We start from the raw sequence: 26788 nt of genomic DNA on the forward strand, positions 1-26788 counted from the left end.
ATTTACTTCCAGATTTTCGGTGTTCGAAAACCAAAACATTCAGCCTCCAAGACGCTCAAAAACTGAGGCGTGTGTGTGTGTGTGTGTGTGCGCACACACACACACACACACACACACACACACACACACACTTGTACTTGCTTTTGGAATTGCCGACAAGACTCATCTACTCAGAGCAGCTATTTTAGAAGAATAGAAAAACACGTAAATTTCCCTATATTGTACCCCTGTCTCTTGTTTGGGGTATATTGACAAGACCAAACAGAGAATCTCTGGGATTTGACATTTGCTAGTATGCTATGCTACACAGAGCTATACGGTAAGGAAAAATAGCAGGGACAGGAAAAAGAGAGAATGCATGCATACATGAATTTGTCTTTGTCTTCCCTTGGGCTTGTTTTCATTAGCCTCGAACAGTATTCTGTGGTCTCAATTTAAGGAACTTTCAGTCTAGTCAGAAATCATACTGTGTCTTTGCCCACATCACATGAATAGCATGGGGCTGTTCCAAACCTGGAGGCTTTGCATTTTCTTCTTAAAGTTTATCTGAGCTGCAGACACAATTGCCATGAAAACAGGCAAATTGCTCTAGATACATAGAGTCTGGTAGTTCTTTTGTTGTCTGTGAGTAAACTTGGAGCAATACACATGCTGTGCTCTGCTCTGTTTTGCTCACACTCTGGGCATGGAGATGCACTTTTAGGCCCGTAACCCAAGGGCACACACACATAGTGCAACTGGAGATAAGTTTAAGGATTCCTTATCAGCAATTTGCCCTCCCCTCCAACTCCATCTCCAAACTGCTTATGTAAAAAAGCAATTAAAAGATTTTGCATAAGAACTATTAAAAGGAAGTCTCAGTGGAAAATGCAAGCATGCATTGCGGGCAATTTAAAAACCATTCAATGTAGGGCTCATAGGGAGCGTTCAGTGGGCGAGGGGAAATGGCACCCTCTCTGTAACTTTTGAGTTGATTTTCAGATCGTTGACTTAGTCGTGTAGTGTAATGGACTCATGTAGTGTAATGGACTCATTTTAAAGGTGTGGCACTTTACTCAGACTACCATTCTTTTATTGAAGCTGTTAGGCATTTGAAGACTGAAGCAGAATGGCAGGATATCCTAGAAAAAATAAAAGAGGAGGAAGAAGAATCTTTGGTTCCCACTGATCTATTTAAGGTACAAGAGCTGGAATTTGCTATCGGATCACTACACCCGGCCTGAGTGCTTTTAACAAATGGTATGGTTAAATATAAAGACCTAGATGCAGAGTTCACATCAGTTGAACTCCACCCACAAAACGCTCCTGCTGGAGGGAAGCAGGGAAAGATGGAGATTTTCAGAGTCATTTGTTGTGTGCCCGCTGAGAAGCTGTTCTGGGTGGTTGGGGCATAGCTGTCAACTTTTCCCATTTCTTGCGAGGAATCCTATTCGAAATAAGGGAATTTCGCTTTAAAAAAGGGAAACGTTGACAGCTATGGGTTGGGGTCCCTTTTGGAATAGTATGGGAGGGGGCAAGGGAAGTGGGAATCAGTGAAAATCATCACCTTCCCTCCATCAGTAGGCTCCACTGGGTTTCGGTTCCTTCTGTTGCGCAAGCTGCATGAAATTCTTTGCACATTGGGTCTTATAGGCTGAGGTAAATGAGCACCTGAAATATACATGACATATTAAAATCAAATAAAATGGGCACAGTGTTGACTCTTTCAGCTACAGACACAAAACTCCAAACCAAATAAGAGTTTTGCAACACTTTCTTAAAGGTGTTTTGACTTTGTCATGTTTTTCAGAGGCACCACACTCCATAACTGTGGAGAGAGGTAGTACCACTGCATGCTCTTTATGTCTTAACTTGGTTTCTAGGTGGCACAGTACAGATGACACTCTAGGTTGGTCTTAGTTTGCTAGGTCAAAGGGGAAAAGGAAGTCTATGATTTGGTCCTTCGACTAGAAGGCAGTATATAGAGCTAATGCTGATTCTGTGGTATATTTTCCCATTAACCTACGTTTGCCTTAAGTGACCTCCCACATTTTCGAAAACATCAATTGCAGGCCTCTCAGAAATAAGATTAACCCAACCAAGCAAAGTTATGGTTGATTGCCTGTGACATTATACTTATTTTATTCTGTGCTAGAGATTAGTTCATTTTGTTCAATTTCAAGTGACAAGAGTTTCCTGGACTGGTTTTTTTGTTTTTACATTAAATGGCCTCTCTGCGAACCAGGAGAGTTTTCTAAATGCCTTCATTATGCTGCAGATTAGACATTCCTGGGTGAGAAGTATTGTCAAATCCCAGTCTCGCTGAACTGAAAATGTAATGTCCATTTTAGTAAGAGAGCAATTGCTGCCAACTTTCATTTGCTGGCTTCCTGTAACTGAAATAACTTTCGAAATGCCAGGATGAACTAGTGTGATTCTTGTTGAAATATTAAAGGATAAGGTTATGTCATCTCTTGTGCTAGTGGAAGATACTAGGCATCTCTTCTACTTTGAATAATTTTCTGTTTCAATGATACAAAGAACCTCAATGATAATTTAAAATCTTTGTGTTGTCATTTTTAGGACAAACCTGTTGTTGGAATTCATTCGTTCTCTGTCAACATGAAGTTAGAAGCTGTTGATCCCAAAGCTCCTTTCGTCATCTCGCCAGCCACAGTTACAAAGGTACCCAATTATATTCTGAAGTTCTCTGGCTCCAAGATGTAACATTTTAAACATATTCTATTTTTTCATCTTCCCATTTGGCATCAGCAAGGTAACTTTCTGGTCCTGTTCGCTTTAATATAATTTTGTGTACACTCAGTGCTCTTAGGAAATAAAGACATGATTCCTTGAGTTCCTTAATGAGGTCCCCACTTTTGGGTCTTCTATTCTTTCATTTTTATTTTTCATTTTTATTTATCATTTCATTTTATTGCAATGAATGACCCATATGCAGTACTCGCTATAAATTAAATATGTCCATAGGCAATCCCCCTCAGTTTTTTTGTTGTAAAAGTAACTTTCTTTTCAGTTCAGAACTCTTACAAGTCTAGGTGTCATGACAATGTCTGGAATAGATGCACAATTCTTGTCATTTTCTCAGCAGTAAACTGTCAGAGCAGCTATAAGTTCTGTCAACAGTATCAACCTTTCTTTTTCTGCCTACCCAACATTCCCTTTATCTTACATGTTTTACGTTTCTATATCTTATTCCTTCTAAGATGGCTCATCAGAATTTTCACATAAAATAGCTTATCTGTTTGAGAAATTCAGATGGCATTCTCACAGTCCCATTCCTGTTGAGGTACATTTTTCTCCACCTTCTAATCAACTACACATTTAACACAGTCCCTCTGCTGCCCACAATCTAATCAACTTCAGCAGCTCATTATTGTGTTTATCTTGTTTAATTACAGTTCATATGAGTCATCCTTGTCATGGGATGAGTCCTTGGAATTATAGGATCAAGTGTACTTTTCCACCTTCTTAATTTTACTTTATATGGCTAGAGCAGGGGGAATTCCTTGTTTTAAACAGCCCATTTTTATTTATTTACTTATTTATTTATTTATTTATTTATTCAATTTCTATAAGATGGTGTTAATTTCTGTTTATTAAACTTTCTTGGTGTCTTAGTGATTTGACTTTTCCATACATAATCCAGTTCAAATTCTTGATTTTTCTGACTTTATTTCTTGAGAAGCCTAAGATCTCCTGTTGCCCTTTTTGTCTTGCTTCTTCCTATATAAATGTGGAATGTTTGTCCTGAGCATGTTCCCACTTCGCTATATCCTCCTTTTTAAACGCTTCAAGGTTCTGATCATGTTTGAGGTACTTTACAAGCATGAGGTTCCACATGCTCAAAGAGCTTTTCAGGGTTGTATTTCTCCCATTCCTCATGACAGATTACTTTTGAAATTGACGTGTGTAGTATTTCATGTGAGCGGGCAGGCTGTTCAAAGAAAACTAGTTAACTCCCCATTGAGCATGCTCAGTCCTTGGGCACATTGAACACGACTCTGTATCCTAGCCAATAAATAACAAAGAATTGTATCCAACTAGGTCCTCCTCAGAGTAGACCTGCTGAAATTAATTAATGAACCTTAGTCATGGTCATTCATTTCAATGTGTCTGCTCTTAATAAGACTAACATTTGATATAACCCACTATTAGCAGTAGGACAGTGACTCAGAAAGTTTTATATGTTAGTAAAGTGAACTTTGTTTCAAAGTCATTCCTTTGTCTTTTTGCAGGTGTTTAATGATAAATACTTTTTGGTAGAAATAGATGATTTGCGACCAGAATATACCACAAGCCGGTCTTACATCTGTCATGTCAACAGTCCTGGTATTTTCCCTGTGCAATGGAGTCTAAAAAATGGCTTGCATCTCAGCCCTCCACCAGGTGTGTAGCCTATGCGGTCTATTTGCCTGCTCTCATACGAGCAGTTGAACTGGAAGCATTATACTTTTATCTCTGAAAACACTTCTATTCCGCGTATTGCAGAGACTGGGACAATTTAACAGCAAGATTTCTTATAATGACTATAAAAGTGGTGTGGGAAAGACATTGGGCCTAGGCTTTTCAAGTTACTTAAGCCAGTATGGGATAGACAAATGTTGAACAAGGAGTAGAGAGATCCTAGCATAGATCCCACACAACTGTGATGCTCAGTGGGTGTCTTTTGGCAGACTGTCTCTCAGTTTAACTTACCTAAGAGGGTGTCTGTGAAGATAAAATGGAGGAGAGGATCATGGCTACTACGCTGACCTCTTTGTAGGAAGGATAAGATAAAAATGCATTAATAAATAAGAGTCATTTGTTCGCTCATTCATAGGTTATCCTGGGCAAGACTTTGACTGGGCAGATTATCTCAAGCAGTGTGGAGCAGAGGCTGCTCCCCAAAGCTGTTTTCCCTCGGTAAGCATTCACAATATAATGTGTTTATTCAACGGTGAATATTTTACTTAGTTTGTAAAGCTTGTTAACCACACCACATAGTGGAAAAAAGAATTAAAGCGTCCTGAAATAGTCTAAAGAGATGTTTAATATTCAACTTATTCTTCAAGAATTGATGGTATCTCATGGCTTGGGAGTCAAACAATGGCATTATGCATCTTGGGCCACAAACAGGATATGAAATGTTTGAAGTGTAGGTGAGGGTTCACCTGATCATATGTTTCTGGGAGGCGGGCTGAATTCAGCACCTAGAATATCGGGAAGATGGCTCAACTAGTATCCTTCTCCCCGAAATCTAGTCTTTGAGGTTCCGGGATTCTTACTGATTTTTTTACTGCACACATGGGAAGCACTTTGGCGGGGAGGGTAAGTGAATTTTGCTTTTCAACAGCAAGCCCTTCAAGCCATGTGGTATTTTGTTCTAGAGAGTCATCAGCCTGTCAGAGCATTTTTTTGGTAAGGGACACTGATGGGAGGGGGAAGCCTGGTGCATGCATGGAACATTTCATTCAGCCTTTTGGATCCTCCCTCAAGAGTAAACCATGTAGGTACCCACTTTAGTTTGAAGTGGGACAGCCCAGACACAAGTTTACCACCTTGTTGGCTCTTTGTGAGAATTAATTTATCCTTTGTGCAGGAAGTAGGTTTCTTATTTTGTGTATGCTTATCTCCACTATTGCAGTTTAATTTTGATCTTGAGTATAACAAGATGTGGACTTGAAGCAGAGTCTCTTGCATGTTCTACTGTAAATTCAATTATTTTTTCTTCTTTTAATACTTTTTTTGAATGCCAGGTTGAAATTCCCTTGGTAATCTATAAGAAGCCGCTTGCTGATTATTGTTTTGAACTTACCATTTAAATCCCTGGTGATTCCCTTCAATGGTCTGTGTTTAATTTGTTCTGAATGTTTTTCCTGTTTGGTATATGAATTGGGTGCCCTTAAAATTGCATGTTCCACCTAAGTGTTTTCTTCTTCTTTTTTCTTCTTTTTTAGCTGACTTCTGACCATGGCTTTAAGGAGAACATGAAACTTGAGGCAGTAAACTCACAAGATCCTGAAGAAATTTGTGTAGCTACTGTTACAAAGGTGAAGGATTCCTATCTCTGGCTACAGCTGGAAAGTAAGTTATATTTTGAAAGGTAGATGTTTTGAATTTTGTTCGCTTTCCCCATGTAGCATGTTAATGCCACTGCCTTATCTGAACATTATAAATCTTTACCAGCACACAGTCTTACTCCTAAAAATGGCTCTGAAAACAGCTGTTCCAGCCCATGGTTTTGTTTTATTTTTTTGCAACTTGTGATAAAACCCTTATAGGCAACAATCAAAGGCTTGTTTCCTGACAGATTCCGTTTTTGAGGGCCTGTCATGCTACTTATGTCTGATTCAAATGTGCAGGTACACAGATATGTATTACAGCAAGTGTTGTGTTCTGTTCTGTTGCGAGTCCAGTTGCAACAACCATTGATTTGGGCTATGTGTTCCATTTGTCTCTTAACAGGTTCTAAAATGCCAGTCCCTGAATGCATAGTGAGTGTGGAATCTATGAATATATTTCCAGTAGGCTGGTGCGAAACAAATGGATATCAGCTTAGACCTCCTCGCAGGGCAGTAGGTATGACTAATACAATTACTATACTACAAGATGGAGTGGAATGTATTGCAGAATTGATTGTTGTACTTCAGAGTACTATGGTATATATGCATTTCTTACATAACAATGGTAAAACAATCGCTCTGTAGCTCTATCAAACAGCACAAGAGCAAGTCCCTAGAGAGGAAGGACTGTGGAAGGTTTTAAGACATTTTTGATTAATACTTTGAGAATCTAGAACTCAGCCTTTTGGGGATACTTGGAGCAGCAGTAGATGGGCAATGTGCAAGCCGTTGCATGTAGATTTAGAGTACCCTTGAAGTTGGAGAAATGCCTGTTTGTAAGCTTGGGAAACTGAAAAGCCTGTGTGTTTGCACTTGAAAGTTCAGGGATTTTCCCGTGTTTGGTTCTTTGCTCATCTCTTCAAGTTTCACAAGAAAGTTGGGTCTCAATTCCCCAGGCGGTGATGAAACATGACTATTATCTGTAGCCTGACTATGTAAATGTTGAAATTCTGCTTACAGAAGATTATAAAATAAAAAGTGTGTGTTATCATTGGAAAACTTTTTAAATGATACACTGGTTATTCATTGACTTTCACCTTGGCTTACAGTGAACAAGGAAAAGAAAATTGCAGTGGTCCAACCAGAGAAACCGTAAGCATTGAACTTATTTCACATTGCTAGCAAGGGACTGTTTTTTGAGAAGCTTGAATGCAGTTAACTAGAGCTCACTTACTTAGTAGTTGGAAATATTATGCATGTTTGTGGCTCTGTCATGCTACTATACTCTCTGGATATACCATAACTACTTTTCTTCTAAATCAGCTGCATCTTTCTGAACTGTTCTCAGGTCATATTGGAGGTGTGCACTTTTCCGTTAGTTAGGACAGCTTTGGGTATTACTTTTTTTAATTCACCCTCACGTCCCTTTTGTAAGTGATGCTTGAAAGGCTGTTACTTAATTCTTTTTCACTTTAGGTCCCCAAATGTTCCACGAGTCACGTAGGTGGTTAGTCTCACAAATCTGCATTTGGATTGCAATAGCAGAAGATGAACTCTATTAGAAAAGTAGATGAAAGTCCAGCTAATTCAGAAGAAATAATTCCATACTTTGCTTGATACACTGCAGTTCTGTGGAAGTTACCTGCCATCAGTGGATCTTCCTATCATATAATAGTTGGATTGAGATGTTAATATCTATCCCAGGGGTAGTCAACCTTTTTATACCTAGCACCCACTAATGCATCTTTCTTGATGGTAAAATTTCCATACCACCCACCAGTGCTCAATGGAAGGAGGATTCAGCTTGTGCCGTAGAACCCCCTACCGCCCACCTAGGATCCTGAAACGCCCACTAGTGGGCGGTAGGGACCAGGTTGACAACACCTGATCTATACTATAGACACAGCAGATGCTATAGATGTTATGCTCTAGAGTCTATAGCACAAACACACTCTGGGGTAGTCCCTTAAGCAAGTTCTCTGTCCTCCAGTTCTTGGAAGCCATTGCCAGCTTTGCTTTCCATCTTCTGGTGCATTTTTCTCACACGCATGCCACATGTCGGACAGGGTAGGAGGGATATTGCTCCCTTTTCACTTGGCATTATTTCACCTGACATGTTGCTGCTGTTCTTTAGCAGTGCTTACATCTCTGGCCACCCTGTTGGTTTTATAGAGTTAGGGGACCTTTTTCAGCAGCCTGGGGGCCACATTCACTAGTGGGCAACCTTCCAAGTACCATATGGTGGGTAAGGCCATGAATGTGACTCTTATTTTTGTACAGCTGCACAAAAATCAGAGGTCTCCGCACATTTATTTCCCTATCTGGGGAAGAAAGGGACACTATTCCAGTTCAAGGATACATTCCAGCCAGCAGAGCGTGTGCAGCAGGGTGTGTGATGAGGGTGCCTAGGAGGAGTCACGGGTTATAGAAAATCCTGAGGATCAAAGGCCTGAGAATCCCCACCCGTTTTACACACAGTTAATACATTAAATTTAAAAACTCCTGTTCTTTAACTCACTTGGCGGATCCCATGTCGTTTGTTATGCCACCTATGTGTATACCGCTTTATAAAGAACAGATATGACCTGCCCTGGGAGGTTTACAGTCTAAAATAGACAGAGGGAAACAATGGGTGCAGGGCTGGGCAGGGAAAGAATATGTTATTTTTTCCAATTGTGTGTGCTTTGATTTAATTGTAATAGGGCTTGGGCACTAAGGAGGGAATGAGGGAACGGCAATTCCAGAGGGGGCAAGAGAAGAGAAGCGGGGGAAGGGAGACAATGAATATGAAACCTTTGCTTGAGGCACAAGTCCCTTCTACTGTAGAAACAAAAACAAAAACCCAAACTGGACGAGGAGCTCAAGTGCCCAAATAATGAATACTGCCCTCTCTCTCTCTCTCTCTCTCTCTCTCTCTCTCTCTCTCTCTCTCTCTCTCTTGCTTTGGTCTCTTCCTTGGTCAGAATATTATCCTCAAGAACTGTCCATGAGGGACTAAAGAGCCAGGAACTGAACTCGGCTGATACCGGTAAGAAAGAAGTGACTTTGTGTTTGTAGTATTTGGAGAATGAGGCTAAATGCCGTGGTGTGTACATGTCATGTTTCTCTCGCGGGCTTAGCTTTCTAGACCTATCCTGCTGGGGTGAGGCTCTTCCTCACAAACACTTCCTACTTTTCCTTTGAACTTTTATCCGTTCTACAGTGAGTTTCCATGTTCTGCTTTGTAGGGAACTCGGGCAACTCTATAGACAAAAAGCCATTTGACAGTAGAATTCCATATGTGGCAGATGGTGAAATCTAATCATTTGTTAAACTGTTGAATGGATGAATGTTGAATAAGTGCATCTGCTGCTGAACAAATCAGTTAATACTCTCTAAAATCTTACTGCATGACTTGCAATGCAGCAAAATGTGTGTTTGAGGTACTACCTAATGTCAGCTTTGCAGAAGTGGCTGCTGCTCATTCTGGGATTTAATTAGTTTTTAAATGGAGAGATGTTATGTCAATACAATACAATCTCTATATGTGCCAATTATAAACCCCTGGAATTAGGGCTTTAAGAGAAAGCGGCTCTTAGTCCAAGCATAGCTGGAATGAAATGACTATTGGCATATTGATATCTTTAACTGTCTTGCATCACGGAGGATGCTAACTTATTTTGCACACTAAAGCAAATAACCATAAACTTTGCTTCAGCGTTAACACATAATAAATTGTATCCAAAAAAAGTCTGCATAACAGCATGGCAGAAGTTGACTTTCCCTCTCTCTGCTCCCCCAGCAGCTTCTCAAAGGGGTCCTCTGAGGGCACACAGTCACTGCAGAATGGGATAAACTAGAACAGAGTTGGGGCAGGGAGGAGCCCAGAAAATCAGGTATTGGCAGTGGCCACAAGCCCTTGCTTTCTGTTTGATTGGGCTTTGTGACACTGTGACATAGCTGATTCTGGCCCACTTTTTAGTGAACTAGATCCAAACCTGTGTGTGCTGTTCAAAGGGGTTTTGTGCTAGCGAAAAGGCCCTTGTGCAAATGAGCTCCCTGAATTTTGAGCAAGTTCCCTCATCCCTCGGGTCCAGCTTTGGGTGAGTTGCAGGAGGCTGTCAAAAATAAATGTGCATATATGTGAAACTCTGGATTGTATCCAGAATTTTGTGTGTGTAGTTCCACTGGTGCATTGGGACTTCTCTTTCCCTCTCCTCTGCCCAGGTTCTTCCAGAAAACATCTACACAGAGGGTCCCTCAAGCCCCCTCCCCTGAGTTGATTTTACAGGCACACAGAGATCAGAGGGGACAGGAGAGGGAGAGCAGTTGTATGCATGGAAGTGTGTTGCACCAAAGGAGCTGCAGTGTTGGATGGGGCCCTGTATTTATTGGTTTAATTTCTATAGTTTAAATTCTTTCTAAATGCTAGTACAGTGGTACCTTGGTTCTCGAACTTAATTCATTCTGGGAGTCCATTCAACTCCCGAAACCATTTGAAAACCAAAGCGCGGCTTCTGATTGGCTGCAGGAGCTTCCTGCACTGAAACAGAAGCCACATCGATGTTCGGTTTCCAAAAAAGGTTTGTAAACCAGAACACTTCTGGGTTTGCGGAGTTCGGGAGCCGATTTGTTCGGCAACTAAGCCATCCAGGAACCAAGGTTTCACTGTATTTAGAGCACATGTTTGCACAGAGTGTTCTGATTATTATTCTTATTTTTTCTAGTTGTAACCAATGGTAAATACTGCTGTCCAAAGATCTACTTTAATCATCGCTGCTTCTCAGGGCCATATCTTAACAAAGGTAGAATTGCAGAACTGCCACAGTCTGTGGGACCAGGAAACTGTGTCCTTGTTCTTAAAGAGGTAAGGGCATCTGGAAAACATGGTTATATACTTGTGGCACAATTCATTCCCTTTCTCTGTCAAAGCACACCCTTTGTATCATTGTAGACTAGGAATACTTTAATGCAGCATTCAACATAAGTATGGAAAAGTGTAGACCTATAAAATAATGTATTAGGTTGGAAAGTTGAAATCATAATCAAGATATTGGTGGTTTTGGCAGCATTAAGTCGCACAGCATAATTCTCATAATTCTCAATCACTAAAACATGAAATAATGACCCATGCTGTGGGGAAGGCTTGTCTGAACCAGATTTCTCAGTCTGCATTTCATGAAACAAATTCAGCTATAGAGTAGCAAGATGGTTTCTTCTGTGTCATAGGGATGGTGGTGTGATCAGCTTGTGTTGTTGCATGGTATGCCAGAGGCTTCCTGGTAAGTTTGGAAAGCACAGTTTTGACTAGGGTAATCTGGAACCCATGGGGCATGGTGGTATATTCTGGTGAATCAAGAGTCTAGTTCTGCAAGGAGAAGCCCATACTCACCATAAAAAACTGGCTGCAAAGAAGTTTCTGTCCCTTCCAGCTAGCTGGAGGGCGTCACTCTGATATTTTCAGCTATCAAAGAATGCTATAGTTCTTTTGTAAGGGGCCCATTGACATTAGCAAGACAGGTGAAACTCATAATGGTATAAACCTCTGCAAAAAGACAGATACATACTAACTTCTCCTTCTGATTGTAAGGCAGTACCTGATAGAACAACAGAAATATAAGCCATTCTTGTAGGGTGTAGGGTTTGTTTTTTACTCATGGTTCTTCACAGTCTAATTCAGGGGTAGTCAACCTGGTCCCTACCGCCCACTAGTGGGCGTTTCAGGATCCTAGGTGGGCGGTAGCGGGTTCTATGGCACAAGCTGAATCCTCCTTCCATCGAGCACTGGTGGGCGGTAAGGAAATTTGACCATCAAGAAAGATGCATTAGTGGGCGGTGGATATAAAAAGGTTGACTACCCCTGGTCTAATTCATTGTGTTTTACTTTTTTTAAGCTATTTGTTTTTAATGTATTATATTCCCTGCCTTGAGTGCATTTTTGAAGTGGAAAGGCAAGAATGGACATCCGGTGACAAATGAAAAGGCTTTAGGGCAAGTTAGATATCTGTAGGGCTCTGTATTTTTTGTTGTATTACAGAAATGCCTAAGAGGCATTATGGAGAAGAGAATATACACCTGTCACTAAGCAGCAGTAGAAACTGTCCACGACAGAATATTAGAGTTGATGAGTCAGTCATTTGATCTGTTGTGACAAAACTATAGTCCTTTGAGAACATTCTAGATTATAGGAGTTGCCTCTGGGGGTCTCTACTGCATGTTAAACGCCATGGGTTATTCTTAATAGCAGCAGCTTTGTCAGATACTGTGCAGTATCCATGGTCTAAGAATGCAAAATCCTTTTTGTATGAGTTTCTTTTTAATAAGGGTGCCTCACTATTCTGGGTTATTTGCTCATTAAATTGATGCATGTTTCTTATATGGCTGTCTTACTTCTCGGAATAAATTGAATGGAGCAATTATCACTCAATAATTTTTCCAGATATTTGAATGCAAGGATAAATATTTACTTTGAAAGCAAGTTGGCTCAAAGCTCGTTATCAAACCTCTTGTATTTGATCAAAATCTAGCTCATTTTTAATGTATCCTTGGGCATTTATTTCAAATGAGACCACCCCGTAAACGTGTTAAACTTGATACTGCCATTTTTGTTTCCTCCAGTGCCTGCTTTTTAGCTCATTGTTCCACTTTGTTTAGCATTGTGATAAACCTTCCTAGCACTCCTCTTTACCTCCTTCCTGTAGTAAATATCCCCTCCTGAATGGAATGCTATGAAACCTTATTCCAAGCTCCCTTTGATTGGTATGTTAGTGGTGTCTCTTCTGCCATTCTCCATCTATCCTTTCTTAAGAATCCTTTTTCTTGACTGGGAGGTGGAGGAAGCTGGAGGGAGAAAATGAATAATCTCAGAAATGAAGTCGGAGGGGGGAGTATTCTCCAAATTTTTGGCATACCTTTATAAAATAAAGTAGCAACATTTGTTAGATAACAGTACTTTACCCTGAACAACATTGAGGGAAATGTGGAAAGATAGTTAGGCTATGCTGAACATTGAATTGGGGATCCTAGGCAGTCAGATAAATCCTTACTTGTCTGTTTTTGGTTCACAGGTACTGTCCTTTCTAAACGTATTATGCTGATACATTTTAGTTTAATGCTCAGTCTCTCAAGTTGCTAACTCAGATGAATAGAACTAATCTACTAAGTCATATTAACACGTTAAAAGAAATTTACTTGCCTACTGCTTTCATAACACTCTCTCCTCATTTCCATTTTCAGGTTCTTTCTTTGCTGATCAATGCTGCCTATAAACCTAGCCGTGTCCTTAGAGAAATACAGCTGGATGAGGAAGCTGCATGGCATGGATACGGAGAGACCCTGAAAGCAAAGTAAATGGACTCTGTTCTGTAGTGTGTGTTGGTCCTTTGCTCTTAGGCCAAATTAGACATTGCCAAGGAAGGATTTCTCGGCCTTTGTAATGCTAACACCATGAGCTTGCCTGCAGTTGCTGCCTTACATTCCCAAACACCCTTACCTGGCTGTCATGACTCTAATGAATGTGACCACTGCTCTGTAAAGGAGGAAGTTCGTCTTTTCTCCCTGGTGGAATACATGCAGCCGTGTTCTAGGACCCTTTGGTGTTTGAGATGCTCCTATAGTAGCATTTGGTCCAGGCACCATAACCAGTACAGTAGGAATGTGTCTTGGTTTGAGAATGGTGATGCACAACATTTCCTCACCCTAAAATGTTGTCTGTAAACATAAAAAATTCCATGGCATCCAGAATATTGTCTTTGTAAAAATGACGATCAAATCACATGATGATGTTGTTTTCCTCCTTGCTTCAGGTATAAAGGAAAGAGCTATCGTGCCACAGTGGAAGTTGTAAGAACAGCTGATCGAGTCGCAGAGTTCTGCAGGCAGACCTGTATCAAACTTGAATGTTGTCCAAATCTCTTTGGCCCCCAAATGGTGCTAGACAAGTGTTCAGAGAACTGCTCTGTTCTGACAAAAACCAAATACAGTGAGTAATTGTGGTGGTTGGCCCTACAAGGGAATTTTCTGATTCACTACTGCGCTATTCTACAGTGTAGGTCAGTGGCTGCAAAGCACAACTTCCAGTAAATGCAATTTCCTTAAAGCTGCTGTTCATGCTCATCTTAGTTATATATGCTCAAAGCACCACTGTACTGTGACCATATCAAGAACATTTCATCTTGCCCTGGGTCAAAAAGTGTCCATTGAGTCCTTCTACAGTTAGTTTAGCAGTGCAGAAAACTCGTGCTGTATTAGTAAACCCAACCTGTGATTGTACTGGGGTTCCTATTGGTCTCAGGACAAACCTACCTATTACATCCCCTTTCCTGACCTTTCTATCTTCATTTGGAGGAGCCATGTGGCATTTGAAATTAAAACTAAACTTCCCTCTGGGAAGCTATTGACAGCCCCATGGGAAGCCATGCTGATATATTTTTGTGTGTGTGTTGGGCGGGATTCATTTGCAGGTTGGTCACCTCTTAATATGTTGAGAAACTAGACCCTTGATGGTTGTAGAGCAGTTTGATGTGCAAAATTGTTGCCACTCCAGCCCTTTGAATCATTGTGCTGTTTTGTTGGGTTACTAGATTCCAGTAGCCAGTACAAGTTTAATTTATGTACCGCAGAATATGTCATCTTTCTTCTAAGGCACATACCCATAGGTATCAAACAGCAACAATAGGTCATATAGATGGACATCATTTATCCCCTGTTGGTGGTGCATAAATACCATAAATAAAACATGGTGATAAAAGGAGATTTTAGAGGCACTCTTGATACATGTAGGGCTAGCAAAAGATGAATCATCCTGACATTTCACAGTAAGAATCCTTTTTCTATTAATTTCTCATAGCCCATTATTATGGGAAGCGAAGAAACAAAAGGATTGGCCGTCCACCAGGTATCCACAGCAACACAGAGACAAGCATGAAGAAGGCAAGCAGGAAAAGAAAGAAACGGAAAAACTTCTTTGTTCATAAGAAGAAACGCTCTTCTACCTCTGTAGATAACACACCTGCTGGCTCACCCCAGGTATGATAACGCATACAATTTATTTAATGCAATCTGTGTTCCATAGGTATTAGATAAATGGGGGTTTTTTTGGTATTTTGCTACACACAGTCTTCACTGCCTACCTCTGAGTCTCCCCGTCTCCTTTCCATACCATTTCAGGGCAGTGGGGGTGAAGAGGATGATGATCAGGATGACATAGATGAGGAGTCCCTTACGGAAGACAGTACCTCTGAGCACCAGGAGGAACTGCTTGAAGAGTCTGAAGTGTCAGAAAAGAAATCGCGATCCTCCTCCCCCACACAGAGCGAGCGATCCCATTTTGGAGCTCAGGACCGGGACAAACGGAAAAGGAAACTACGCGCCTTTTCTTTCTCAGATGATGAAAATAAGCCTCCTTCACCAAAGGTAGGTGTTGGAAAAAATTCTTAAAGAATACCTTAGCAGCGAGCATCTAGCGTTCAGAAAGAGAGATTTTGTTTATTGGGGGTTGTCTCTAACTAAATCTCTGGGAATCCCCAGAGCAGATATGGGGTGTGCATGGGGGGGGGGGGAGAGGAAGGGAAGGTTGAGCTCACAGAAGTCTTTCCGTGTGCACAATGGTTTAGCTGGATGCAACCCAAGGTCATTAAGCCATCTAATGATGAGCCTTGAAGGCTGAGGCCTTTCCCCCCGTTTGTTATTAAATGGAAATAAATGCTCATATTTGTCAGGTCTACCTAGTACTAAAATCAAAAGGGGCAAAATAATTGCTCCAATAAGCAGGTGAGGAAATATTTGTACTGACTTCTGACCTAGCAAAGAAGAAACAGACCCTGTTAAGGAAGGGTTATTAAGAGCAGTTTTGAGGTTTTCTTTAGAAGCAAAATAATCCATTTCCCTGCATTCTAATGATATACATTTCTGATACTTGTTATTTAAATAACAATTCCAGAATATAGATTGGGAGAGTGCAGGGATGATACGTTTACCCCTTCTCTTGCTGCCCTGGGGAAGGAAGTTGCATCAGTAGAAATTTCCGTCCCAGGACACTAGGGAAGACTCAAAATCTCCTTCCTGGTATATCACGCATCCAGAGCATGAACTCTCTACTGAAATAGCAACAATCAGTTAAATGCATATACACAATTTAACCTATTGTATAATTTAGCATATAAACTTGCATATAATTTGCACTTATTGCAACCTATTGCATACCTAACTCACCACAACAGCAACACTGCAGTGATTAGGGTGAGGAAATCCAGCCAGATGGGTGGGGTAATAAATTATTATTATTAAAAATAGACAGTTGTACCTCGGAAGTTGAACGGAATCCATTCCGGAAGTCCGTTTGTCTTCCAAAACGTTTGGAAACCAAGGCACTCCTGCAGCAAATCGGAAGCCGCATCAGATGTTCGGGTTCCAAAGAACGTTTGCAAACCGGAACATACTTCCAGGTTTGCGGCATTCGGGAGCCAAAACATTCGAGTCACAAGGCATTCGACTTCTGAGGTATGACTGTATACACATCCCACCTGTTCTTGCTAGAAGCTCCATGTACTGTATAGATCTCATCTAGTTGCTGGGATTTGGGGATTTCCCCTCCAAGTGCTGCCCTGTCAACATTTTTTTGCTACAGTATCAAGAATGTACAACTTGGGGTGGGGCAGAGAGAGAGAATGGTTTGTGGATTCTGTTCATGAGTACATGGTTCACACCTTATGAATTAAATTTGATCAGCACACACACAAAATCCCTAAAACCGAGAATCCAAAATGTCATGATCTGTGGCTCTTTTCAGGAGATAACTCGGGTGGAATTGGTGGGAATATACGAAAAGAGTAAATATGCTTGAGCAGGGCAAATGTAATATTTTTGCTTTGTTTTGGGACTTGTGGGATAGGAAATAAAGATAGACGTTGGAGAAAAGCTGCAGCTGGACAGCAACCCTCTGGAGTGGAGTGTAGCTGATGTTGTGCGGTTCCTCAAATCTACAGACTGTGCCCCATTAGCTAGAATATTTCTGGATCAGGTATTCTATTGTTTTACTGTTGGCAATTGTTAACTGAGCACATGAAATCTCTAGTCTTTGTCTCAATAACTTTCTAGCATTGCAAATAGTTTGGCTTTTTTGCATCCTTATACTTTGTCGAGGGATGTATTCCCATTTGATTTGTTAGCTTTCAATCAGACCATTGAATGCATCTTAATGGCATTTTTTGCATCAGTTCTGAACCCTGTTCTCTCTCTGTCTCTCAACAGGAAATAGATGGACAGGCGCTTCTCCTGCTAACTCTTCCCACTGTTCAGGAGTGTATGGACTTGAAACTTGGCCCAGCCATTAAACTTTGCCATCACATTGAAAGGGTTAAATTTGCCTTCTACCAACAGTTTGCTAACTAAAGGGAGGGGGTGATAAGTTGGAAAATGAATTTTTAAAGCACAACTGCAGCATCCTACTCTTCCTTCAACAGGGTGAGGCAAGGAAGGTCATACGGAAACTGCTTATAAACTGGCATTTGCAGTCTTGCACTTTGAGGGGAGGGGGAAAAATACTTGGAGCAAAACATTAATGCAATCCCAGCTATTTTCACAGCTGTCTATTGGCTTAAGAATGTAGTAGTCGCTTGTTCTGTACATCAGGACTTTTTTGATGAATAAAGGTGGTTGTAATCTCTCCTCTAAGGGGAGAAAAATTTCCTGTAGTTCTGGTCTGAAATGGACAGACTTGGCAGCACATGGAAGGGAATGCCGATTGATGGAAATCTCCTTGCCATTTGCAGAACTACTTCATTTTCTTTGTCTTAAACATAATTTTTTAAACATTAATATCGCTGATTGCCAAGATAAGTGGTGTGGCCAAAAGCTTGAAAACTGAAGTGCAGCCAGATGTTTTTTGTTTGTGATTTTTATTTTGGAACTTGCTTTCTACCTCTACAGCCTGGGGGAAAAAAGCTATGAGGGAATTACATTTTTCGGGGAAGGTCATATATGGCTATGCAACATGTGCTTTTCTGCAGTCAAAATAGGAATGCCAACATTTTTTTCACCTGACATAGGTCCTGCGCCTCCAAAAGTTATCTGAAAGTCACAGATTAAAAAAGTTAGAGCTGTTTGTCATGGAGAGGGAGTGGTGGTGAAGTTTGTGCCTGACAGAATTTCCGCCTGCCATGCTGCTGGTCAAGGCACAGAGAGGACAAGTTTTGGGAATTGTAGAACAGGAAGTTTGAATGTTAACATATGGCTCTGCTTTACAGATAAGCTGCAACCTAATTTTTTATTACTTTTTATTTTTTACTGAAAGCTGCACAGAAATATTGACTTTAGTATAATTTCTCTTTTTGAAAATATTTACTAGAATATTGCATGGTATGAGATTGGGATTAAGTCTTCTCGTATTCTCATTTGTTTTTGGAAATTGACCTTGTATCTGTAGAGGAAGAATGGACAGAAATGTTGAGCTCCTATCAATTCTCCAATGTTTAAAGGGTTTCTCCAGAAAATTGTAGTTGTTTTGTAAATGCATGGGTGAAATGTCGTCTTCCCTCTTCTATCTTAAGTATATAACAGAAATGATTTGTGATGTCCTTTTTGTTGGACAGTTCATGCAGCCTGTACTGTGTGTACACCTTAAGAGATGGGGTCCATAGTTCTCTACATAACTTTGTGGGTTTATGTAGAGGCAATTCAACTATGGTCAACTTAATAATGTGCTAGCTAATGCTTATCTATACAGCAACTTCCCACAACTGCAACAACTAACTGTTGGTGCACATTGCTGAACAATTACAGGTTTTGATTTCTGCAGAGTGAATCCAGCTTCGTTGAGATCCAGCCATGCACCAAATGGGCTTCTGCACCCATTATATGTGTCTGTTAAATTTGAAGTATATCCGCGTCACTGGATCTTTTTGATCTTCACAGTTTGAAACATTGTCTTCCTGCAGAGTCACGTTCCAGGATATATATGAGTGCTGTTTAGGAAGAGGGTTGTATGGTGTCTTAAAAGAAACGAATAACCTTCCTAGCTTTATGAGACCCTAGATAAGAGTATGGATGCAGTGAATGATTACTCAGAGCTTTCATACTTCAGGTTTCAACCAAAGTAGGTTTAGTACATTAAATGCTGTGTAAATGAGCATATGGACCAAGTTTGCAATTACATTTATATATTGAAATGAGTGCTATTCAACTGGTCCATTTATTTATGAGAAATGCACTTGTATGTGTTGGTTTGAATGCCTCTCTCTGGCATTGGGTGGGTGGGGTGGATCCAGGTTTTTTCATTATCCAGCTTCAGTGTATCTTTTGCTTTTGGGTACCTTCTGGGGGGGGGAATCAAAAATCAAAAGAATGGCATATGTACAAATCTTGTATGTCTTGAGATTTTCAGAGTTTTTAAAGTAAAACTTTCATACTCCATGCATTGCTGTAAATAAGCCAACTTACGTTTCAGAAGCCAATGGAGTAGGTGCTGGCTATCTGTGATATATTTATAAGCTAATATTTCTGCCCTACTTTAGGTGTTTGATCCCAGTGGGATCCATTTAGGGGCTGTCAGAAAGAGAGATGCTTTCCATTGTTTTTTACTTTAAGTCATTTCTATGCAACACATGAGTAGTTGTATACTTCATTTCTTGAGCCAATTCAAGCATATCTTGTGGGCTGAATTTGAAGCCGTCTGCAAAGCATTCATCCCTTAAGTAGCCCTGGAATATTTTCCAACTTCAGGGAAATGTAACCTCATCTACAAACCCTTCATTTCTTTCCATTTACTGCCCAAATCAGTTCAATTGGAAGCTTATCTGACTTAATGCTGTTAAAACTTCAAAAGCTTCTTGTGCTACTGTAGTAGAGTGGGAGAGAGTCTGAAAAGTTAGATAACATTCTATATTTTAACTATGCTAATGACATTCTTACTAGGATAAAGTACATGTGTCCAAAGCAGACAGTGAGAAAAGAAAAACATAATTGTTAGATCTCTGGGGGCTAGTTGCTATACAATGACTACATGAAAATAAATTTATAGGTACTCTTATTAAACAACATAGGTTTTCCACTTGATTGGCTTTTGGGGGTGGGAAACAGCAGCTTATAAATCTATTGTCAAAAGAAATTCAGTACATAATTTTGGTTTACACTCAAAGGTTCTAAGTTGCATCCTGTTAACTGGCACAGCTATCTAATAAAACGTGAGATAGTTGAGAAAGTTCTGGTCTAATTTTACTTGGCATAGCTACCACTTCTATAATGCTAGAAACCTGAAAGGAGGTGGGAAGCCTGTGCCATAAAGGGCTTATTCCAGACTTTGAAAGAGACAAGGGTTGGGGTGGGGAATGACAGTGCTTTAAAATTTATGTACCTGCCATGCAACTGCCAATCCTGTTAAGATAATGGAAACCTTGTTAGTCCTTTCACAAACCCACCTCTGAAAGGACTAACCAGAGGTGGGTTTTTAGCTACCCTTGATCTAGCTAGCATGCCTATGCTGGGTGTGGCCACCCCATGCTGTCTTGCACAAATCTGCATGCAAGCACAAAGGGCAAACTCTCAAACCTCTACAGCCATTCCATCAATGTGTCTAATTTATAAATGTTTCCCTTTTTTCTGCCACTGCCATAAAATTGCCTTGATGGAGCTGGTGAGACACCTGGACACAGAGGTTAGCCATGAATGCTTTACAGTAAGGTAGAATAAGTTGAATACTAAATCTATAGCAGTGTGTCAATTAGGGTACAATACCAGGAGCTAAGGATTTTGCAGGCCTCCCTATCTACAGGCTAAGAAGGAAGTCAGCATTCGGAACCCCTCTACCAGCTGCCACAGGTAGGACTGGCATCTTTGCCCCTCTACTATTGGTGCTTCAGCATCAGGGGGAAACGGGATGGATCAGGATCCAAGGTCCTCCTGTTCTCCCAACATACCCCTTGGATGCAGTATGGTCCTGGAGCATATGATTCTAGTGAGACCAGCAGGGCTTGGCATCTGGCAGTGCTGCTGCCAGAGACCCTTCTCTTCCCCCTCCTCCATTCTCATTGGATGACTCTACCCTTGAGTGAAATGAGCACACACTTTTTGTCTGATTTGCAGATACTTTTTACGTATTACTAGCCAAAGCCTAATCAGCTCAAAAATTTGTCTTGTTGGAGAATTTTGCATGCCAGATTACCTAGGCAGTGCACATTTTCACATCAGCCGCTTTCTTTCTGCACACATTGTGAAGCTTTATGAATTCATACCGGAGTGTTGCCAAAAGTAAAACAATGTTTTAAATAAGGCTTTTGTTGTGATTTTCAGTTTTGCCTAAGATTTTGTCTACTGTGAAAGTAGTATCTGAAACACCAAGATTTGCTAAGCACAAAGGGACTTGCCTGAAAACCTCATGAGTGTAAATTTGACTGTGTGCTGAGAACTCACGCTGGTATTAACTTTCCCTAAATCATTCATATATGAACTTTGTTGTCAAAGGTAGCCTTTTAACCATGAGGCTAGAATGGGGTTTGAGCATGCAATTTTAAAAGCTCATTATGTAATCCATTATATGTAAACCATAGATCCAAACCCAAAAGCGGGTAGGTGGGAGTAACTTTCCCACCCCTCTTCTCTCCAGAGGAGCCCCATTGAAAAGGTACTAGGAATGCTGCAGAATTGGGGTATGATGTGCTGAAAGGGGAAGTAATAGAATAATAGAAAAAAAGATGCTCCAAGCAGATGCTACCATTACAGGTGTGTCTGCCCATTTTTTTTCGCAGAAAGAAAGGAAGTCTCCTTCTGCCCTGCACCTTTCATGGGTAGATCTCTGGATCCCTGTGTATGCAGTAAGCTAACCCACTGCAGGCTGGATTAGTAGCTGATGAGATCTGTAGTGAACCTTGCTAGTGTGGATTCCTTTTTGAAAAGGATCAAAATTGGAGACACTAGAAGTACAGCAGTTATTTATATTAGTTACTTGCTTGTTAGAAGTTCGACCTAATTATTGCACTGCTGCTGACCAGATTAAATTACTTAAAAGAATAAAATGAAGATTGAACCATGGAATGCAGCACATTACTTCCTCCAGACTCTAGAATGAAATGAAATGTTCCACTGGCTTGTTGTCTTAAATTTCAGGAGTGTGGAAACTGGATTTACCAGAACTTTGGAACTTCAAGTAATGAGTTGAAGTGATTTTTTTTAAAAAATATGTGAAGAACTTACTCCTTTAACTGCAACTCCTAAGAAACCTTAAGTACTATCTGTATATCACAGAGGCTTCATGTTTGTCAGCTTCTGCTGCTGTTACCTAATCACCCAGTCCACTCTCATACAGGACTGCACACAGATTTTTCCATTGACCTCTGAACCAGTTCTGTTAGTGTTTATAGACAATCAGAAATCTCTTGAAAGAGCCTTCTAGGGCAGGTACTGCCAGCATATATGTAGATCTGTTTTGTTGTAATAAATCATTGAACATGCACTTTCCCTGCTTTGTTCTTTCTTTTTTTAAAAAAAAAAATTAAAGATGTATATTGTGTTGTTCCTTCTGCTTGCTGTATTTTTCTTTGATTTAATATATATAAATTATATGTGTGAACTGAGGGTAAAATTCAAAAATGGAGAAATATGCACATAAAATATGCCTATTGAAGATCCTCCTTTGCTGGATAGATGTATCAGTTAAAGGGTTAAAATATTTTAAATGGATTATTTTGCTTGTTTTTTTCCTGTAAATGAATGTACATAATTTTGTGGTACTTCATGACCGTTTAAAGTGATTGTAAGTAAATTTTAAAAAATACTTAAATTGCTGCTGGTCTACTTTTGTGTCAATAAGCTGAGTATTGCTTGAGTGCTCAGAATTCCATGTTACATGTGTCATTGAGGGGAAACTGGATTACATTACTGATACATAAACAAGCACTTGAGAGTTCATAGGCACAAAGGTGAATTTCCAAGTGTCCTACAATTATGGTTCAAGAAACATTATCATATGCTCTTAGCGCTGGGCTTATTTGCCTGTGACCCTCTTAGGAAAGAACTTTTGCAAACAGTTTTCCCTAGAAAAATCTGCTGGTAAGAATGCTGCTGGATAGAACAAAAGCTTTTCTAGTCTAATATTCTGTTGTCCACAATGGCCAATCCAGTGCCTCAGTTAAGAAATGAACAGGAACTGAGTCCAGTAGTAACTCTCATGTGTTCAACAGCATATAGACTCTGTCAGTGGAGGCAATATATCAATAATGGTTTTTTTTACTGTTTTATTGGTTTATCAAAACAAATACAGAGACATATATATTTTCAGTTTAAACAAAGTGAATCATCGTTGGAAATCTTAAGTTACATTTATATTTGGACCTCCTTCTTGCAAAAAAAAAAAACATTTCCCATGTCCACTTCGGTTTGTAAAGGGATATTGAAGTAGATTTCAGAACCTCCTTACTTGATTTTTCTTTTCCTGGTGGTTCCTAGAGAAGAGTTGATTAAAGTAACACCAGAACCAAATTAGGTAGTGTTGCTGGCATATGAATCAATTTGTATTCTGGCCTGCAAAACTAACATTGTTCTCTTAGACACTTTTATCTGTTGATCACAATAGGTGAATCTTATTTCTGGACAGGCTTGAATAGATAGAATTAACCTACAAGCAATTTTTTCTCCGGCCAAACTCCATACTTTGTAGTGATCTTAGAAATAATACGTTTATTGCATTAATGTTTAAATATGTAAAAATAATTACCAGCAATCACCTTCTCGCCCTCCCAACAGTATTGCATGCTGAGAACTGCTAGTGTAAGGTGATGAAAGCTCAAGATGACACCTATTTTAATTAGGTTTGATAAATCTGGTTCTGATAAAGTGAGCTGCTAGGAAAAGAGAAGGGTGCTCTCAGAAGTACACCATACTGAAGAGATCTTATTCTTCCTGAAGCTTTATGATTGTGTTGGAGACACACAGTGTGCCTTGGAAAATCTATACATTTCTCCCCTAGCCACTTCATATAAGAAAGGCAGGCAGGAGTCTAGTTTTTCTGACTGACAGCTCACTTTGCTGTCAAATTGACAGAAAACAGTTTTTCATTAAATTTATTTCCCTAACCTATGTACCTATCCATCTGATACAGGTTACTTAAATTAAGGGCATCTCTACAATGTAAACTATTTCCATAAATGCCCCCCACTCCAGAATGTGGTAAGCAAATTCTTTCCACCCAAACTTGAATGGATTCCCTTGCATACACAAAGCTGCCTATACAGTGGTACCTCGGGTTACATACGCTTCAGGCTACAGACTCCGCTAACCCAGAAATAGTACCTTGGGTAAAGAACTTTGCTTCAGGATGAGAACAGAAATCATGTGGTGGCGGCGTGACAGCAGCGGGAGGCTCCATTAGCTAAAGTGGTGCTTCAGGTTAAGAACAGTTTCAGGTTAAGAACGGACCTCCAGAACGAATTAAGTACGTAACCAGAGGTACCACTGTATCTTTAAAATGTGACAGACATCCTCTACGGGAGGTGGGGGGTGGGAGGATAAGTCAATGGGAAGACATATGAAACTTCAGATTTTTCCATAGGGGAAGTTCTGCTTTGGACACAAGTCAAAATTAGTAACCTCAAAAGTTGCCAAGCTACATCAATTCACTTACCACAGTAGTACTCAAAGCAAATATTTGATGCACACCCTAATCTTAATAATTATCATAATAATTATTGTGTTATATGTGGTTCAGTATTTGTTCCAGCACCAGAGGAAACTTCATAATTTAAATATACATGGAAGACAACTTCAAGATTTGGAATTTAAAATGTTTTTTCTAGATTGCCTCCTGCTAGAGTTAAACTCTTGTCCTGCATTTGAGCTACAAGAAACATAAAAATGTAATAATATAAAACTGTTCTTTGCTCAAGCGTGTTACTACTGTATCCCTGAAGACAAGTCTACTCAGTGTCAATTACATGTACCGTAAAGCCTTTTAAGAAGAGTTGTAGAACCTTGCATGTTTTAAGCATAGATTGACTTGTAGTGTTAAAGTTCTGCCATTTACATTACAATCCTATACAAATCTACTCAGATGTAAACCTAGTTTGAGTTCAGCAGGACTTCACTTGGGGGTAAATGAATATAGGATTGCAGCCTAAAGCAGAATAGCTCAGTACAAACTCACAAGTAAATATTGTGCTGCATACAGTTACGCATTCTTTAGTTGAAAACAATGAAATAAAAAACACTTCAATCCACATTCTCCATCTTGAAAGCACATGCAACTGAATGTAGTGATTGTGCACTCAAACCATTCTCATTATATATTTAAAACATTTTATTTCCTTCTTGGGTAGAGAAAAATAATCAGTCATGGCTCAGACATGTCACATGGGTTTATATCCAATGGCCTGGTAGAAGTTTATCTTCCAGTATGCAACAAGATAAATATTTGCTCTCAGGTATTGATAAACCTTCATTGTACAAATCAATACAGCAGATATTTTATTACATACAGTACTGAGATCAGTGTGATGTTAATAAATATCCCTGTTCACAATTACAGCTATAAATCATCATGAGAAAACAGTTTGTTATAGACACAAGACACAAACTAGTTTTGTGACATATCCTCTATCAAAAGAAAATTCAACACATTCTAAGTATACTTGACTCCTGGCATAAATATATTTTTGCTGGCATCCATTTATTACTAAATGTATTATATAAAACTGAAGTACACAAGTCACCAAAAATTGGAATGTCTTTCTGCAGTCTTAACCATTCCTACTCAAGAAAATTACTGAGTTCTGTAGGGGTTTGCCCCCAGGTAAGTAGGTAGGATTAGGATTGCATCCTAAATGCGAGATTAAAAAATCCATAACTTTGCAGCTAGTACAAAACGGTAACAGTAAGAGTCCTATGCTGTGAGGATAGTTTCCACCATTGGGGGTGTCAAACTAGTCCTCAGAGTCTAATACTGTACAGTAATTAGCAGGCACCCGTGTTTCTCAGTGCTATTTGCACAGTACAGTATCTAGCTTTGAGCCTTGAGACCAGCTCCGAATTGAGACACAAGTCTTGAGCTCAAGTCCCTGTGCCAAAGTTTTAAAAAGTCTAAACTGAATTCCCATTAGCCATCTCCAAAGTATCCTGAAAGCTTCCACTTCTAAACCCCAACCTAGACATTGTTTCTCAAACCAATGGCATGTGTTGCACTTATGCAGCTGTAAAAAGGCGATCTCAGGTTTGGTACAAGGCTGGATTTATTGTCCCCAAAATCGTTCTTGATTTTACTGTTTTGTCTTTTTTTTCGTTCTGTAAACCGCTTCGAGGTCGTTTTTACAATCTAGCGGTATATAAATCTTACGAAACAGAAAATAATAAATGAGCCCGTGGATTAAATGGTTTTTAAACAGGCCAAAAACAGCATTAGAGCTTTTTTATAAGACACAGCAATAGCTAGCTTCCTGCAGGCGCTTACTTTTCACAGCACCAGGTCCATTAGGCTGGGAGACGGGAAGTGGTAGCTGTTCCCCGCTCGAGGTCCTGCCATTCCCCACAGCGGCCGGCGTCGGGTTGCCGAATGACCACGGGCGACCCTGGCAAGTAAAGCTGCCTCCTCGGTGGCTTTGGCTGTGGCGGCAGGAGCTGGGAGGGCGAAGAAAGCCCAACCTCCATTCTCGGCGCAGAAACAGACCGGGCCGAGCCCTTAGCTCCGCGTCGACTCTCCCCGGGGCGCGGAGAGGAGGACGAGGGCTCGCCCAGCCTCCTGTTCCCTCCTCAGACGACGAAGAGAACATCTTCCCAGACCCGCATCCCGC

General features: G+C 40.2%; 1 protein-coding gene and 1 long non-coding RNA gene across 4 annotated transcripts in view; one reads left to right on the forward strand and one right to left on the reverse strand.

Moving 5' to 3' along the window:
* The window catches only part of SFMBT1 (Scm like with four mbt domains 1), a 77148-nt gene extending 54970 nt beyond the window's left edge, over positions 1-22178 (forward strand). For all 3 annotated transcript variants that reach the window (XM_081185142.1, XM_081185141.1, XM_081185143.1), the window contains exons 7-21: positions 1081-1178; positions 2563-2664; positions 4236-4386; positions 4820-4902; positions 5937-6063; positions 6445-6558; positions 7151-7193; positions 9005-9069; positions 10748-10887; positions 13257-13366; positions 13826-14001; positions 14869-15047; positions 15189-15434; positions 16912-17040; positions 17271-22178. In XM_081185142.1, the coding sequence (XP_081041268.1) occupies positions 1081-1178; positions 2563-2664; positions 4236-4386; positions 4820-4902; positions 5937-6063; positions 6445-6558; positions 7151-7193; positions 9005-9069; positions 10748-10887; positions 13257-13366; positions 13826-14001; positions 14869-15047; positions 15189-15434; positions 16912-17040; positions 17271-17411 (1904 nt within the window). In that variant the 3' untranslated portion in view covers positions 17412-22178. The remainder of the gene's footprint in view (positions 1-1080; positions 1179-2562; positions 2665-4235; positions 4387-4819; positions 4903-5936; positions 6064-6444; positions 6559-7150; positions 7194-9004; positions 9070-10747; positions 10888-13256; positions 13367-13825; positions 14002-14868; positions 15048-15188; positions 15435-16911; positions 17041-17270) is intronic.
* On the reverse strand, positions 360-26623 carry LOC308582236. The gene is made up of 4 exons (XR_014005564.1): positions 26449-26623; positions 12709-12860; positions 1547-1650; positions 360-1121 (listed from the first exon to the last, which is right to left on the reverse strand). It is a non-coding gene; the product is annotated as an uncharacterized lncRNA (long non-coding RNA).
* Positions 26624-26788: the final 165 nt, after the last annotated feature.

This window comes from Podarcis bocagei (genome assembly GCF_964188305.1).
Source record: "Podarcis bocagei genome assembly, chromosome: 2".
In the NCBI taxonomy this organism is placed as follows: domain Eukaryota; kingdom Metazoa; phylum Chordata; class Lepidosauria; order Squamata; family Lacertidae; genus Podarcis; species Podarcis bocagei.